We start from the raw sequence: 18,257 nt of genomic DNA on the forward strand, positions 1-18,257 counted from the left end.
TTTCCGCGCTCTGATTAATAGACCTTTGATTGCAGCGTCAGACCTGTGCCCGAGCACACTGAGCTGCTGTAAAAGCCTGCTAAGTTACAAAGAGTGCACGTAAAAGTGACAGTCACGTTAAGCTGCTCTGACATTCTGATTGACAGCTGTAGCTTTAACTCTCTCTTTAAAGGCTCTTTAGGTGTTTTATGTAATGACCTGGGCATGGAGAGCAGTAAAGAGACAGCAGCTGTGGTGTTACGGCTCAGCGGACGACTGAGAATAGAAAGACGTGGGGGGTTGTCTTAAAGAGGGGGTGGCAAAGGGAAAGGGGAAAGATGAAGCTACAACTGAGGGAAAGGGCTTTTTTTTACAATTACACCACGAGTCCAAGATAATTGATCCGTCTACGGAACATGAGATGAACAGTGTATTTGGTAAATTCATTAAGTAATGATTGATTGAACGATCGATTCACGCTAAGCTTTCGTTAGTCTAAGTAGATTCAGGATGGATTATTTGCAGGTTCGGCTGGGAGGAGAATTGTGTTCTTTTTTTCAGCAAACATCATTTTTCTCGACCTTTTCTTGAGCCTTTATGAGTTTCTGATCTTTAGTCCAAAATGTAAATACATCTCTCTGTAGGAGTACGAACATTTGGATAGCTTTAGACGGCGTGTTAGTGTCACAGAATACGGCTAAATTTAAATGGCTGAATGTGGTTATGGCCAGGGAACGTGTTCTTTGTATTTCCAAATATTTACTGCGAGTTTCTTCTGCCAAAAAACAGCCAAGACGCTTTATTTTTGGAAAAATAAACAGGAAAAAAAGCTGAGGTTAAAGAGCCGAAAACTCACGGGTTCAGTTGCACGTGCAGAAATATTTGTGTGCGAATGAAACGACATATCAAACGGTATCAAACTAATGGCGCCGCTGTAGACGGCCTCTCTCTGATGCTGCAATTACTAGAAATGACTTGCATTGACAGACATGTTAAATATCTCCAGGACTCATCAAACTATGTTGAATGAAATTTCTATTAAATGGTTTTTCTTTCATGCAGCGATGGTTGGTATTCACTTAGCACATGGTGATTTATGTCTGCGTTGGTTTCAGCTGTTTCTGGCACTCGCTCACCTGTCGCAGCATCTCTCCCAGCGCTGAGAAACCAAACGTTTCCACAAACCAGTCGATGACAGACACGATCACTGCAGTGGAAAACACTTGTGCAGTTTGACACATGAGCGAACGATTGATGAAATATTAACAAGCTCCATGTGTCTTTAACGCGTATTTTTATCGCACAAATGGATCGGGGGTTTAAGGACAAGCCAAGAACATTGACTGTGTGCGGACGCTTCGATTAATGTTCGAGCCAAAGAGGCTAAAAAAAGAAAAGAGGGATAAACGGAGAAAAAGGAGGTATTGTGTGTCACTGCCTTTGTCGAAGATTAAACATGTGGTTGGGACTGAAGCCCGAGGCATATTGTTTGTGTTGTGGTTTTCAGTTTCAGTGACAAAATAAACTGCAGGAGCTTTAGCTTGTGAGAAAAAGTGTGTTTGCATATGTGCATCTGTCCTGGTATTTAGAGCGTGTTTATGTACCATCGCAAACTGCTACAACACTCACGTGGAGAGAGACGTGTAAGTAAACAGGTTCACGGTTCGCTGCGTCCAGCTTATGCAGAATTGAGAAACGACAATAAAGGAACAAAACCAAACGAGCGTGCTTTTTAGTTCAGACTACACTCGAGACACTTGAACTCAAATTTTATGTCCTGTGTCTTCTAAATGTTGTCAGAGTGACTCATGTGTCTCTATGACCCAACGAAAAAGCTTCTCCGGAGAATCACGATGATATACCGCAAAAGCATTCCTTGGATTTACTGAACCCGTAACTGCATGACAACAGTATATCATCAGTCCTGACTTCAAAAAGACGATTCAGCAGAATCTTAACATGTCTCCGGGCTGCTCCTCGCCTCCTCCTGGGCAACACCACAGAAGCAGCTGTAGCGTTTTTGTTCCCGTGGTCGGACAGCACCAGGTGTCAAACTCTGCGGACCCATCGACAACCTCCCCAGCTCCTGCAGCTCCACACCAGCTGTGTTTCATGTGGCTCATTCTGGTATAAAATCACAGCTGAAACCATAAAAAACTTGCACAACTGACGTTAAAATTGGACTTTATGGTGAAATATAAAGCCGATTTTTTTAAGAGAACCTGGGAAAACTATTTTTTATGCTCCGTATCTCCGGGATCTTCTGACTGCACAAAGCCGCTCTGCTGTTTGTTATTAAAATGACTTCAGAACAAGCTTCTTGCCTGCAGTAACATTGTTATATTTTGGTGCCAAACAAGTATAAAAACAGGACACTTTGAGTCATGTGTGATTAAAAAAGATGATTTAACTGTTTTTATGACGACAAGACAAGATTCTTGTGGTTCACAAACTATTTTAAAAGGACAAAAGAGCAGATCAGACTTGACATGATTTAGTTCTTGTTTAAAATAAGAAAGAAAGAGCAGTAACTGGAGACGATAGTGAGGAAAACTCTATAAACAGTAGCTTAGACTGCAGGAGGATAGGACGATTTTTACCCGACTCACCCCTCCTGACATGCGGGGAGGAATCCAGTTTGGCCCCCGGTCGGTTATGATGTTAGGCCCAGATGATCTGGGAATGTGAGGGATCCAATTTTAAACCTCCCGCAAGGTTTCGTGACTCGTCCCGATAACACTAAACAGAGTTCATAGTTAAGTCTTATAAGTCTTAAAATCTAGATGATTACTGTCTGAGCTGGACCACGACAGCCAATGAGAGAAAAGAAAGCGCGGCAGAGAAGGATATGGAGCTGCTGACTGTTTCATAGCAGCTGTAAACATTCTAGCCCTGAGGCTAACGCTAGGGCTGTGACGGTAACTGCATGACCGCAGTACCACGGTTATGTGACGCCAACCGCGGGGTGGACCCAGTGACTGTCATCACCACTTTTTTATTTTTAAACCCAGTGATGTTGCGAGGTACCCGTCCAGCGTCTCTGGCGCATTCAAATCTAAAGGGACGCAGTAAACTCTCCATCCATACGTCCCAGGGATGCACCTCATCTTTTCCAGGATGGATAGATGGATGGATGGTTGGATTTTATTGATCCCTAACTGGGAAATTGATACTGTTCATAATGATACATTATGAACAACAAACTTGTTTTAAAAATCACAGTAATTAGCAAAAGAAACCTGGCGGTCAGAGGCCACTGTTTCAACCCTCTGCACATCTAATCGGTGCAGACGAGCTGTGCGCAGACAAGCCGTGTGCAGTCTCACGGCATGCTTGTTTCGCTGCTTCAACAACAACTAACGTGTGAACCACCGATTTCATTTCAACAATTAAGGACACAAACTTAGTAGTGATAATAAACCTGCGTTGCCACCACTCATGCTGTGTTCACTCATGTGGAATTATGTTGTACCGTCTGGGGGATACGCTGTGGTGAAAAAAACAAAACATACTCCAGCAGCGGGCTGAGGAGGCGGTTAGTGTTAGCGCTAGTGTTTCACTGCAGCAAGAAAAATTCAGTACCGTCACAGCCCTTGCTAACGCTAGCTAGAATGCTACTGTTGAAAGAAAACTAACTGGTACAATCTCACCTCCAGTTCTTGCTAGAGAAAAGACAAACTGTGTTAAACGTGTCTCCTGGACATTTTCTCATCCAGACATCCAGAAGTGGGTTGCAGTTCTATCTGCTTCTTTGTGAAGTCACGTGTGACCATACAAGATCATGTGAGGTGGTACGATGCTCCCGCTTCACGATTATCTTAAATATATCCAGCAGTGAGTGACATGCCATACGCTCATATCTTGTAGCATTTTTGAGATTAAGGAGAAGAATACCTGTAAAGTTTCTCCTTATGTGCATCATTAAAACTGGATTTTAAAATTGCTGTAGTCTGAGTCTGTCCTTATCTAATGTGGGGACTCTGCCCAGAAACAAATAGGGAAAATATGCCGTGTAATTTGACCTGGAAGCTTTATTAGATGTAAATTAAGACACAAAAAGTCTTTGTTTTTCTGCCATATTTGAAGGATCTTGAAACCTCCAAGTGATTCTAAAGCCATTATCCAGCTCATTGTTCCTCCCTTGATTCAACATCTTCTCCTAAAGACTCTGTGGACAGGCCATTGAGGTGGTCCATATGGTGCAGAGCTCGTGACTCTCTGGAGGATGTAGAGGAGAGCAGACAAAGCCTGAACCAGCAGGCTCTCAGCCTCACAGAGCCACAATGCAGCAGAGGCGGATACCCCACTGGGACCAGCTCCCTGTACGCTTTCAAACCAGTCCGATCTATGGAAACTGGCCACTCCGACATAATACGCCCAGCCATCCATACGCCGGCCTCCTGGGTCACGAGCTCTCTCTTTAAAGGTGAATAGTCCTAAAGGAATGTCTAACAATCTATAGTCATGTGACAGATTCAACTCATCAGTGACAGCTTCAGCAACATTAATGTATTTAAATATCAAACCAATAAAGAAAAGTGAAAGACAGAAAACAGAAAAGAGAGTTGATCAAAGCTGTAGACGAATGTGTTCTTAAAAAAACCTTGAGGACACCTGCTACGCCTTCAGATCTTCAGAGAACAACCTGACCTGTGATTTACACCCTCTGTCAAAAAAGCACTTACCACGTTCTTTAAAGTGTGGTAAGAAATGAGTCTGCAGAGGGAGAAGATGGACCCCCGGTGTGAGACCTCCCAAAACAGAGAGACAGACAGATGGGCTGCAGAACACGATACCACAACTCTCGTCAGCGCAGACGGATAAACTGGAGACAGAGCAGGTGTGGGGAACACGCAACAGGTAGCACCCAAACGCCTTTACACCACCATTAAGCTTCATGTACACACGCATATTTATTAAAGCCAACAGAAGCTAATTAAGGGTAATTTAGGGTTTTTTTACTGACAGGACAGATGAAGACAGACAGGAAATACTGGGAGGGGAGAGTGGGGAATGACATGCAGCAAAGGGCTGCGGGTGGGAGTCGAACCTGCGACTGCTGGGGGGAGGACTTTAGCGCCTGTAAATGAGGCGCCTGCTGTACTGACTGAGCTAGATCAGCCCCTCCTCAGAGATGTACTATGTAATTATTTCTGCGATTCCAATAATAGGAAAGGTCACACTGCAAAAATAGGGCTTTTATATCTCACCATTAGCATCGTCCTTAAGCAAAGTAGGCTATTTAAAGCTGGTATTTTTATGTATAAATGTTTCTATGTCCAGTGTAAGATGTGGTGTCTTGACTGTGATTGAAGCTGCTGTGACAATTTCCTGTAAAGGGTTAAAGTAATAAATTAATAATCTATATCTATTGAGTGGCCTCAGGTGTAGAGTGTCGACCGCCGTTGTCTATTTTTGGCGGTGGGAATTTAGTGCAGGCCGTTTATTGATTTATTTTCACCAGTGGGAGTTGAGCAGGAGTTCAGCTTGTTGTCATAGCATTGACAACGAATAGAAGCATCTCAGCTAATGTTGCGCGTGTATGCTAACTGCTAACTCTTAGCATTTTGTCACCCAACATTAAAAGACCAATTGGATGAATATTTTAAGGCTAGTGGACTTCTACTTTCTTCTCTGATTCGGATTCAGACGACTCTTAAACTTGTCACATGCTCCACTGTGCACGGAGCCAGGCAGATGTCAATCTTAACGTGATTGGCCACGCCGCCACAGATTTGAGAAAATGGTATTAACAGCTGACTGAGCTGTTTTTTTCTTATAATTATGTAGGTTTACTTAAACTCAGATGTTTGTGGATGCTTAATGAGAGTCTCAACTTGGGTATCATTTATATTTATATCATCATAGCTTTTTTGCAGGGCACCGGTTTAGCTCAGCGGCTAAATCGGCGGACCATGTACAGAGGTAATAGTCCTTGATGCAGCAGCCCCGGGCTTGACTCCCACCCTCAGCCGTTTGTCGCGTGTCATACCCCATTTTCTCTTCCCTGGTTTCCAACACTATCCACTGTCCTCTCTATAAATAAAGACATAAAAGGCCCAAATAAATTATCTTAAACTATCACTATACGACCCTGAAACACCGTAGAATCTCCTTCTTTCACTTCCTATTTAAAGGAATACTTTTTAAATAAACGATTCCTTCTGAGAAAAGAAGTGATGCCTTTATTGTGGGAAAATAGGGACCCAAAACTTGTTGATGCAACAAAGAATAAAACAATTGGGCAAGAAAACGTTCTGCCAAATCTACTTATGAAAGCACACAACAACAGTCCATTCACCTCAGTGTGAGAAAATAAATCTTAATAATTGTTGCAGAAATGTTGAAATACTTGGATGTTCTCCGACCTTTTTTCTCCCACGACAAGTCACAGATTGCCCCTATTTACAATTTATGTGGGTGTGTGTGTTTGAGACAAATTAGTTCAAGTTGTATATCACTGCACTGCACACGTTTGTTGTTTGTGCAGGCTGGTGCAGGTTAGGAAAGGGATAGAGTGTAGTGTGAGCGCGGTGGTCCATGAGCTGTTGTGATCGCGGCACTTTGATCTGAAACCCTCTGAAGTCACATTTCACTCCAATCTGAGAGAAACTTCCTCAAATACTTTCATACTGCGCTTCTTCTTTCTCTGCTTGTTCTTCCTTTCTCTTTCTTACGTTCACACACACACACACACGGACACACACACTTACCGAAGCCTTTGTTGCCTGTGAGAGAAGTCAATATGTGTCCATTCAGCTGTCGGCGGATTCTGCTCCGTGTGTCCTCTCCTGTCTGTCTGGTCTCCATGGAATCATCTAGAAAGATTAACATGAAGACGTATCGGTTGTTATTGAACCCCATAATCTCACATGTACAATATACAGATTCTTGAGACTGATATTGCCTATTTAACTGACACAAAGGAGGACTTGTATGTAACTTATGCTACTCGCTAGATGATGTAAAAGACAAGCAAAACACTGTTATCCTCCTGGAGCGACTATTCTCTCCCCCTCACTCATTTCATGATAAAGCCGGTTGTCAGCAGGTGGTTTGCTTTCCCACAGCTGTGCGATGAGAGAATATGTCTCCAATAAATGGAAAAAAATAAGAATCAAAAACACTAAACCAGCCACATATGCACATTATTCATGTTGTCTGTGAAAATGTGGCAAAACACTTCCTCGGGTGTGTAAATACAAGCTTTTGTTTTCCGCCTAGTAAATGATTTCAGGATATATTTATGCTGTGGGAATGTATTTGGTTCATATGTGTGCATTCATCTTAAACAACTTTGAAGAAGTATTTGAGGTATGAAATCATTGGAGTAATCGTGTGTGTGATCAGTGCGGAGGAAAAGGCTTATGCACACTCACTGAAAGCACACGTTTAGTCATATAATCACCACACACACATGCACTCGAGTGTTTGCTCTGGAAGAAGATGAAGGATTCATTTCTGCACACTGACTTCACATCTGCTTTCTGTTAAATATGTTAATAATTCCACCAAACACAACAGTGAGGATTTGCACGTACACGCACACACTCACACATGCATTTGAGGGTTTCAGCCGGCTGTATAAAGACAACTGTTTGGAGAGTCACTTAAACTGAGAAGATTTTACTCCTCTCCAAACACACGCTGGGAGGTGTGTGTGTGCGTGTGTGTTTCTGCGTCCCTCTGGTCTATTTATCTGAACCATAAACGTAACAGCAAACTTTACACTCATGTGGACCGTCTCCAGTTACTCCTTTAATTAATTTGGGTCCCTGAAAAGACAAACCATGACTAAAAACAAACACGTGCAAAAATGTCTCCTGTTTCTTTTCTGCCAGGCAAATTTTGTGTGTCTTAATAAATTACCTAAATATCTTTAAAGCAAATAAACCTCTTATGAAATTTTTCTAATATAACAATTCTATAAAAATAATAATAATAATATACATTCTTATTTAATAAGACAGTTTTGCTAGATTACACCTCATTATATGACTTTTTAAATGACACGAATGATTAAGGAAGGCTTTGAGTGAATGTGCCGCATATGTGTGTGTTTGTGTGACTGTGTGTGTGTGTGTGTGTGTGTGTAGTGGGGGTCGAGATGGTCAGTAGATGAACGCGTCTCCATTGGGCGCTGTGCGTAATTTGGCGGCCAACAGGAAACAGGGACGCATCCTTTCAAAATAAGAGCAAAAACAATAAAGCATTATGAAGATCGCGTGGTCAATCCTTTTCACAGGCTACTTTTTTAATATATCCCTCGTCGTATATTTTTCGTTACAATGTTATTCGGTTACATTACACGATAAACTTAAAATCAACATACACAGACTGTCGGTTTTATTCTCCTATTCACGACCGGAAGTGTCATATGTTCTTCCCGCTGGCTTGACATTGGTGCGTAATTTAACACTCCACCACCGTGCCGTCTGTCACAGCTCCTCTGGACTTTACTCTGAGCAGCATCAAACCTCGGACACTCAAACCGCAGAATGGATGTGAAGCTGCTGGCGGTCGTGGCTGCGCTCGCGGTGCTGATGCACGCGCCTCCATCACAAGGTAGGAAGATATTTTCTGATTAGCAGCGTGTTGTTTTTAGCTTTATTTAAACTTTTTTTTGCAACAGAAAAATGAGTGCCAAGATTTTAGAGGTTATTAGCAAGATATTAGAGATTATTGACAGGATGAATGATATGGATTTATTTAAATTATTGTTATTTAAAAGGATAAAAAACATCTGTATCGTTGGATAGGTTTTAAATAACTGTACAGTGCATAAGTCTGTCCAGCTGTTTTCTTTTACTTACATATAGAATGACACATGTATACGCTTGAAGCCAACCGAATTATGTTATGTTTATATTAATCCTAATTTCCATGAATGGTGAGGTAAAATATCGACGTATCAAATCTATCTAAATGATTGACAGTTTTATTCATATGCTTAATTCAAATTTAAACGCAAATAAATGTCAGCTCCTTCATTTAATATCAAGATAATATATTCCTTCCACAAATGGTATTTCAGTTTATGCATGAGCTTGATCTGCAGTTGGGATAAACACTACCCGCCGTGCGTAAAGCACCAACAGGCTGCACATATGGCTCCCTGCGATAAGGCGCTCCGTGTCTGATCACCGATCAACGTGTGTATTTGTTCCGCGCTTTGTTTTCATTGAATCGCGCGCACGGAGCTTTAAGACAAAGCCACAGCTAGTCTACATGGCGACATCACGCACCCAACTTGAAGGTGTTGCTTCTTTTCTCATGGTAATATCATGTGTAAAAATAATTAGCATAAAGTTAAATCTATAGCGGTGCTTCTCACCATGGTGTTTTTTTTTACGTTTCCCTTTTAAATAGTGAGTGACAAGAAAATAAAATAACACGGTTTTGTCCCTTTTCTCTTTTATTTGTTCTTAAACACTTCAAATCAACCGACAGTAGACCGATTCATGCATTTTAAACACTGTTAGCCCCGAGTGTTGTCTCACAGGATTCACGAGAAAAATAGAAAACACGCTGTGTTTATTTTCCACAATAATCAACCGTGATAATCTGGGGGAACGAGCATTAAAGCTGTGGTTGTAACGGAAAGTATTCACAGCCATCATGAAGTTTTAGGGACCACACAGTCCACAGTTGTGTTTGACTGAAAGAGCTCAGTGTCTGTGAGTCTTTGTCCTGATGTAAATGACAATATGTGAATTCTTTGGGATAAGAAACAAATCTTAAAATCTTAATTATGCTTAAATATGTATTTGATTTAATGGTGGTCCATGTTGGCTCCATCCAGTGAGACTTTGTAAAAGATAATTAGTGGACGGATAAAAAATGCACCTGCAAATAATGAATTAAATTGTTAAAGGCTATGTGTGCCTGCTTCAAGTGATTGATCTGTCAGAGAGGATGTTGAATAAGGATTTATTTGTTTTCTTCCAACTCATTTGGCTGTCGTAATAATGTTCAATCTTTTTCATATTCAACAATAAATCTATCTGTATCCCAGTTTCCACAGGAGATCATTATCATTCTTTAATCTATAGCTTTCTTTTAAGTCATACTTTGCCACCAGTGTCTTACATACACTCATGTCTTCTCTCTCAGCAAAGCCCATCAGCCTGGTGGAGAGATGCTACTGTCGCTCAAACGTCAACAACCTCCCACGATCCTACATCCGAGAGCTCCGCTTCATCCACACGCCAAACTGCCCCTTCCAAGTCATGTGAGTATTGTTGTTTTCATGCCGCACAAACACACTGAACCGCATGTTTTCCTCTCTGGTCTTAAAAGTTTCCTCCTTGTGGGACATTTCTCACCATCAATCTCCGAGAGGGGACAGGTCAGAGAAAAGAGCTGTGCACGCACACGCCCCTCTGTCACTCGTATAACACGCACACACGCACTGAAGGAAAGACGTTTGTACCACAGTCACAGGAAGTGCTCGGTTAGAGTATGAGTGAAGGTGAAAGAGAGGCGGAAATTGGATGCAGTTTTTTGTTTTTAAAGGGAAAGAATTAATTATGTTTTTTTAAACTGAGTTTGCTTTCATTTGGTGCGCACACAGCGTTTCCTGCTCATACTGTGTTTTAACCTTTAGCCCTGATGTCCTTCATTGTGACGCCTCAAATTTAGTTGGTCAAGATAGATGGGAAAGCTTCAGCAGTACAAATACACACACATAAAGTCCTAAAGAATAAAAGTAATCAGTCAAAAGCAGCACAGGAGCCAAATGAGGCCTGATCTTCCACTTAGAGACGAATGATCCAGACTTGACCCTTCCTGTAAATACCACAGGGTTATACTGCAGCTACACTTTTTACAGCACACTAATTAGGTAGTTCATTTAAGGGTGACAAATCAAACTTAAATGGATCTGATCTGTGACAACATGAATGTGAATATTCTGCAGCTGAATATCTGTAGCAGCATCACACCAGGTTTAAAGAGCGATTTGTCACCGCTGTGAAAGAGCTCTCTGTGAGTGTCAAACTAACAAGTCAGTGTTAATTCAGTCTGTTTAATATCAATGTATCAAGACACCTGATGCTCTTTGCATAAACCATCCTTTCATCTTCAGCTCTTATCTATTCTTTGAATCTATTCTGCACTTTCTATCTATTCTCCACGTTGTCTTCCTTTAATGCTCCCCCCGAGCTGTTTAACTCAGCACCACTGTAAATAAGGCTTCACCCTCAGTGTATTTTCTCTTGATTTAAATAGATAAATGTTTAAACATAATTGTTACGGGTATTGAACTCACTTCTTTTTTCCGTTCAGTGCCAAGCTGAAGACAAACAACAAAGAGGTGTGTGTGAACCCTGAGGTCCGGTGGCTGAAGCAGTACCTGAAGAACGCTATCAACAAGTAAGTTGCGACAGAGTTCTGTGTGTGTTCGCTGCATTACAGGGATTTGTTCTCTGCTGTCTGTTGTTAATCTTTAACAGATAACTCATCAGGAGACCTGTAGAATCACTTCCACTTAACAGAAATTTAGCGTACGCATTGCAAAAGCACAAATGCGCATCTGTCAGTGGCCCATTGTGAATGTGACAACTCTTAATTGCCCAATTTATAATGGAGGCCCAACATGTTGGTACATGACCGAGTGGGAGTGCAGACTGAGTCCAGTTTCACACTGGTTTTTTTGTGCTACATGACAAAAACTTTAATACCAGCTTTAATCTGCTCCTACTTGATTGTGGTTATACGCTCATCCCTCGTCATCGCTACTGTTGCAAAACAAAGTAAAAAAATACAAACTTACACGTCATTTAAATAAATAATGTGTATTTAATATATAACTTGATAGAATTAGCTTGAAAAGAGTAAAAATGTATTTAATATATCATATAAAAGTAAACCTTCATGACTACCTCGATTAAAAAAAAACACAAACTCGGTGTGGGCGTGAAAGGTCGTGTTTTGATTGACACCTGGCCCTACGCACAACAATGGTGCATATGAAAAAACAAGCTCAGTGTATCAATATTTTTGTGCTGTCTGAGTCAGAGTCTAAAGCCGTGTCATCTGAAAATTCTTCTTTCATTTAGTAACCGAATGGTGAGTTACAAAATGTTTTGCTAACTCTATGTTAGTTAGCGGTTAGCACCCCTATTTGTTCCCAAAGCTAAGAATGCTAGGCTAAATAATCCCTGTGTAGCTTAAGTTAGTGCCATATTATTATGAAGATAAACTCCTGGGGCCGAAGCTCAGAAAAGTAGATCGTCAACCGCCTGCACAAAACTCCCACAGTCCAAAATGGACAACTCGGGTTGACACATCAACAATCACCGCGCCTATCAACAGATGACACTAACTAAGTGTGAACAGTCAAATAGCTGCTGTGTGACTTTGAATATGCAGACTTAACTACATAAAATATATCCAAGCTTAACCACACCAATTCAAACCCACTATCAGGAAAGTTTACAGAAAGTTTAATAACAATATTTCACATTTTTAGATGCTCACTATTATGTATATAAGACCCTAAATTACATAGTAGGAAGGCTATTGTAGATTTAGGTTTCCAAGGGCGTTGGCATTCTACTTTCATGTTAAAGTTTGTCTGAAATGTCGAGAGCTTAAAGTCAACGCCAAAATCAACCGTCTCCTCCTTCCTGCCCTGAAGACACTTTTGAAAAACCTTGTCACCATAAAGTTTTTAGAAGGGATCAAGTTGCCATCCTGAACTCTGTGCAGCTTCTATTTCAAAAGGACAGAGAACCCCTGCAGCGGTCGGATGAAACAAGCTGTACATACAGTACATATACACTAGATGTGGAGACAGATGAAGAGTCTGGGGATGCAAAAAGTGACTTCCTTAGGACATCCATCTTTATTCTTCAAGCGTCTGATAAACACACTGAACCCCCTCTGACTGACCCCCCCACAGCGCCGCAGTCAGACTGTCTGTCTCAGAGATGACTGTGGAGCCCTTGACGTGTCGAGGTGTGAGCGGTCTTCTGCATAACAAAACGGCCCATGTAGAGAGTAGACGGTGGTCATTCACAATGGATCAGACCTAATGTGTTTCCAATTACACATCGAATGAAAGGGGAGGGGGCAAACTGATTTCAAATGTGTTTAAAGGGACGCAAATGTAAGTCATGCATAATGCTATCTTTAGTTTGGTAAACTGAACCTCATTTACACTTTTTGTCAATTAAAATGTGGCGCAACATTTACACAATATCATTACAATGTCAGTAACTCAACTGCCCACCCATGATTAGGTGTTTATATACAGTTTGTGCAGCAGTATGTTTATAACATTCTGTAACCGCTTCAAATTAATCTTCTGCAAAATTACATCTTCAGATCTACGATTCTTCGTATTTCTTACCAGCAGAGTTTACAAAGAGCTCTGCCTGTAATGAAAACTGCCAACAGACTAAATGAGGACTGATTTACAAGCCAAATCTGAAGCAGGATACATTTAACTTCAGTGGACTAAAATGTTAACGTCTTGATTACAGGTCAACAAACACGTCGGTCCCGTAAACTCGCAGCAGCTGGTTTTGTTTGAGAATCCAGGAACTGAATCAATTCTTTTTGGCACCTTGTCTTTGTATTCCTGGCAGTGAGTTATAACACAACAAATGCTCATTAATTTTAAACCACGGTGTTTACTACACTGTAAAAACAGTCTCTTAATAAAAGAAGTAAGTTAACTCAATCCTCAAACATATTTGACGTAACTCATCCCAATGAATTAGCAGCGACTCAAAAATGATTACTGTGGTGCTTACTCATTCATTCAGTGATACTAACTTTTAGAGCACTTTAAAGTTGCAATAATTGATTTCAGTTAGTTACATTAACTTATTTAGTCTAAGAAGTGTGGTACCTAGCGGTAGCTGGCAGCCTACGGTTATGTTGATTGTTGTAAGCATGACGGCTGCAATGGCGATCATGACGGTGCATGTCCGTATAAAAAATAGAAAAAAAACCATAAAATTTTACTGACATTGATTTGAGGACACTGGGTCACATGACATGGAAGCTATTGAAAAACTATATAAATTTTCTATAAACAGATGAAAAAAAAAGTATTAAAAGTACATCTTATGGGGCGCTGGTTTGCCTCGGTTGGTAGAGCACGCGCCCCATGTACAGAGGCTGCCGTCCTCGACGCACTGATCGCAGGTTCGACTCCCGGTCTGCCGATCATTTGGTGCATGTCGCCCCCCACTCTCTCCTCCCAACATTTCCTGTCTATCTTCAGCTGTCCTATCGAATAAAGGCAAAAAGCCCGACAAATAATCTAAAATAAAATAAAAAAGTACGTCTTATACACCGAATGTTAAGGTATTTGTTTTGTGTTAATGCAACGTAAAAGGTTTAAGGTAATCGGTTTCTTCAATTGAGAGGAGTCGACACAGGAGAGTTTTAAGTTGAGATAAACTACTTACCAAGTTCATCTTACTTAATTGATTAGTACAAAATACTCATTTTAAGTTCAATACACTGAATGGAACGGGGACTGTTTACATCATTTATTTAAGTTATCTGAGCAATAAATAAAGAGTTAGGTTTCCTCAAATGGTTTGAGTTGAACTAACTGATCAGGTTTTACAGCGTACTTGGACGCATTAAGCACTCACATCTTTAAAAAAGTACAGCTGACTCAAACAACGCATGTCCATTCTAAACACATAATCATTCAAGATCTTTTACTTGTTAGAATTTACAGTGTCGTAACATTTTCACAGCCTAGTTTTTGCCCAATATAGACATGATACAGATCGTTTTACAATCAGCAACAAAGAGTGAGAACAGTCAGCGCCAAATATGTTGAACAATTCTGACATTTGACCTTAAAACTCATCAAATTTTCTTTTTCCTTCCAGGATGAAGAAATCCAAACAGGCCAACTAACAGCCCCTGCAGAGATCCTCCTGAGCCGTCACACACATATCACCTGTCATACGAGATCATCTGGTCTGTTGTTCAGCACTTATCCCGGCTGCCACGCTGCGGCCCTCTGCATGAGATACACCGACAAGTCTTCACCGTGAACACCGACACCACCAGCTCCGTCAGCATCTCCACCATCACCCCTCTCACCAGTTATAGAGATCGTAGATGCTTTTAGTGCGACGTGCAATTATATCTGTGAGCGTATGTTTTTCTAACTGTAATGTAGATACTTTTTTGTTAATGGACATCAACAGTAAAGAGCAGATTTTCTTGTCCCTTTGGCCTCTCTGTCACTAAGAAAAAAAATGGATGGACATGAGTCAAGATTCCTGCAGACCTCTGAGCCAGGAGATTTAATGCAACTAATCCTAAGCATGGCATCTGCTTATCCTTACCGTCTCTGATTCTAATTGTACAAAATGACTTACAACAATGTAAAGTTTCTGCTTTAAAAAGCAGAGGAATGGGCAGAGTTTGCCAAGTTGTATTTCATGTTTCGCGTTAATTGGCAGCTTGGAATTTCGATTGGTGCCAGAAACCCCCAGACTGAATAATAAGATGTATAAAAGATCCCTGTAAAAATGGCAATTACAATGCTTTTGTGATGGAAGTTTGGATGCCAGAACGAGCTGGAGTGTTCCCTGAGCTGCGATTACTCGAGCCCATTCTACCTAACATGTCTGCTTTTTTCCATTCCTTCAGAAAAGGTTGAACATCTGGAGCCAAAACTATTTTTACACGGCGTTTTACAGAACTTTACTGGAATCAAAAGGCTGTGTCACTTTGTTAACGAGAGATGCTGACAGCAAATCATGACACAGCTGTTTCACTAAATTGGTGTCAGAAAGATGACCTATTGTTAGCTGGATTCTCATTGAAATCTTAGTACGAATGTCCATTTCAAAGAAGGGTGTACAGAGATTTGCCACATCAGTAGTTAAACAACGTTATTCTGGGAGCAGCAGTAGAGAAAGTAGTTCCATTACTGACAATAATTACATTGATGTGACTACCTACAACTGTCATGCAGATAGCAAAGCACTTTATATCGGATGTATTCAAGTTTTAACAATTTTACTCTAACTCACCTAGTCTGATGATTACATTCTGTCTCCTGTCTTTCTTTATGTTAACCGTGCTGTTTCCATTCTGTTCTGATTGAATGTGTAGCTGCATTTAACTGTTAAAGCCACAGAGATCTGTTCATGTATTCATCTAAGTCTCCTTGTCGTATGTAAAATTAATATTATACAAATGTTTTATTTTTGTACTCTTATATGCATTTATATATTAAATCTAAACATTAAAATGAACGATTGTACTCTCACAATTACGTCTTGCAGCCCACGTCTTATTGTGAAACTTGTGTGCAGTAAAGGAACATTTACAGTGGTATGGTTACTATTTTAATGCATGCTTTTCTAGCCATTTCATCGCACACACTTAAAGCCACATACACAAGATCAGTTAAGGGACTCTTGACTTCTTTATATTTGGTGTAAAAAAGCTTGACCCGGCCAGCTGCTGTAATCTCACTGTACTGAAGGGTCAAAGGGTAAATCTACTTTCAGACTTTGATGTGAGAACATGTGTTTAGCTTTAAACCATCCTGCCTGTTATTTAACCATTAGCTCAACAAGCGGCCATTAGGAAAATATTAGGGATGAACTTTTAACTTCCCTTTAAGGGCATTACGTGAGGCGGAGCACAGTAGTGTATGTGATGAGAGGGGTCAGCTGATTGAAACATCAGAGAGACACAAAGGGCTGTGAAAAGCAGGGTATAACCCGTTTATGCTGTGTGTAGTGGTTAGCTTTGAAGTCCGGTTTAAAAGGAATAAAAGCATAATTAGCAGCATCTTTGTAGGAGATAAAAGGATTAATTTAACCACTGATTTAGCTCTTTGAATGATTGGAAATTGATCAAATATAACAACAGTATAAACTAATATCTGTTCACTGTTGGAATCTGAGAGAGCAAGGAGTATTTTCCTCTCCAGTAAAATTGGGCAGCTTATCTTATGGGACATTTAATCAGTCTTATAGCGGAGCGATCCTTATCCACCAGTGTTGCTGGTACTAAGAGTAAAGCATTTCCAAACCCTATGTTTTATAAGAATATTTCATTTAAACCTTAAATATATAGACAAATATCTCACGTCATTTGCTTTCTTTTCTCCATATGTTACAATACACTTATCTAAATGATCTGTGGGGTGGCACATAAACATACAAATATGTCATTTAATAGAAAACAGTTGTTTCTAATAGCCCATAACTCATTGTTTTCTTGGGATCACTGCCAACACCCAGCAGTTAAGCGTTGCAGGTGGTGTGACTGGTGCCATGAAGCCTGAGATGTAGTGATGTATGGGGATGTAAAGGGTTTAAATGTATGTTTTATGTGCACATTAGGTTTACGCTTAAAGGAAAATGTGGAGAAAAGTGTCTAAAAACATCACACACTGCTCGTAAAACTAGTTAATTCATATAAAATGTGCTGCATCTGAGAAACAAAGCAGCTAATGTAAACATATAAAGAGGATTTCTACTATAAAGTCTCCAGTAAACAAGAGGCCACAGAGTAAATGAGACGTGTTAAAGCATTACTGCATGCGCACATCAAGTTTACTGAGGTGTAACAGAACAACATGATTAAATGACTTATTGGCAGATTTAGATGACTGATCTTCATCAGTGTTGTGTTGGTACTAGAGGCGCGCAGGGCACGGAGCCTAAACAAACACAGCAGAGATCTGCTCACCGCGATGTGTTTCACATATTTATCACCAAACCTGACAGACAGAGAAACCCTAGATCCAATCAGCCGTGACTCACTGCTACTCTGGAGGTAAAGAAAATCCCTGAAAAAGCAAATGTTACACAACACAGGAAAAAAGTGAAACAAAGACTATGTAGGGCTTCATCCATCACATTTATATGGCGGCCATGTTGATGTCACACTCAAGGTAAGAAGCTGTTATAATATAGGACTGTCGCATTAGAGGTTTGCTGGTTGTATGGACTGTAAGAGATACTGACAAAGTTTCATCATTTATAAGGGGCCATATTTTAAGTTTAAAAAATGTTGGTAACTCATTAGCTTCCATTAGAAAAAAAGCTAACATAAAACGTTTGTTATGCTAACACATAGGCATACATTCCTAGCTAACAGTTATTACTTACCATTTGACAGCAGCTAGCAGTAATCGTTTAACCCTTTCTAGCTAAAACTGTTTGATAGTGTTATAGAATACTAATTAAGGCAAAAATTCCAAGCTAACGGTTATTACTTACTGTTTGACAGCAGCTAGCATTTAGCGATCAATTCTTTACAAGCCAAATCTA

General features: G+C 40.4%; 1 protein-coding gene across 1 annotated transcript; it reads left to right on the forward strand.

The window, feature by feature from the left end:
* The first annotated feature begins 8,439 nt into the window (after window positions 1–8,439).
* Window positions 8,440–16,232, forward strand: cxcl12a (chemokine (C-X-C motif) ligand 12a (stromal cell-derived factor 1)). The gene is made up of 4 exons (XM_069658490.1): window positions 8,440–8,544; window positions 10,093–10,210; window positions 11,266–11,352; window positions 14,841–16,232. The coding sequence occupies exons 1-4, from the start codon at window positions 8,478–8,480 to the stop codon at window positions 14,866–14,868; spliced, it is 300 nt and encodes a 99-aa protein (XP_069514591.1). The 5' UTR covers window positions 8,440–8,477; the 3' UTR covers window positions 14,869–16,232.
* Window positions 16,233–18,257: the final 2,025 nt, after the last annotated feature.

The sequence above is a fragment of the Semicossyphus pulcher genome, unplaced genomic scaffold (genome assembly GCF_022749685.1).
Source record: "Semicossyphus pulcher isolate SPU_LCO1_2020_fin unplaced genomic scaffold, fSemPul1.0.p SCAF_12, whole genome shotgun sequence".
In the NCBI taxonomy this organism is placed as follows: Eukaryota; Metazoa; Chordata; class Actinopteri; order Labriformes; family Labridae; genus Semicossyphus; species Semicossyphus pulcher.

Coding starts and splice junctions, on each gene's coding strand:
- cxcl12a (XM_069658490.1), top strand. CDS start 8,478: ATGGATGTGAAGCTGCTGGCGGTCGTGGCTGCGCTCGCGGTGCTGATG. Junction 8,545..10,092: donor GCACGCGCCTCCATCACAAG/GTAGGAAGATAT, acceptor CTTCTCTCTCAG/CAAAGCCCATCAGCCTGGTG. Junction 10,211..11,265: donor AACTGCCCCTTCCAAGTCAT/GTGAGTATTGTT, acceptor TTTTCCGTTCAG/TGCCAAGCTGAAGACAAACA.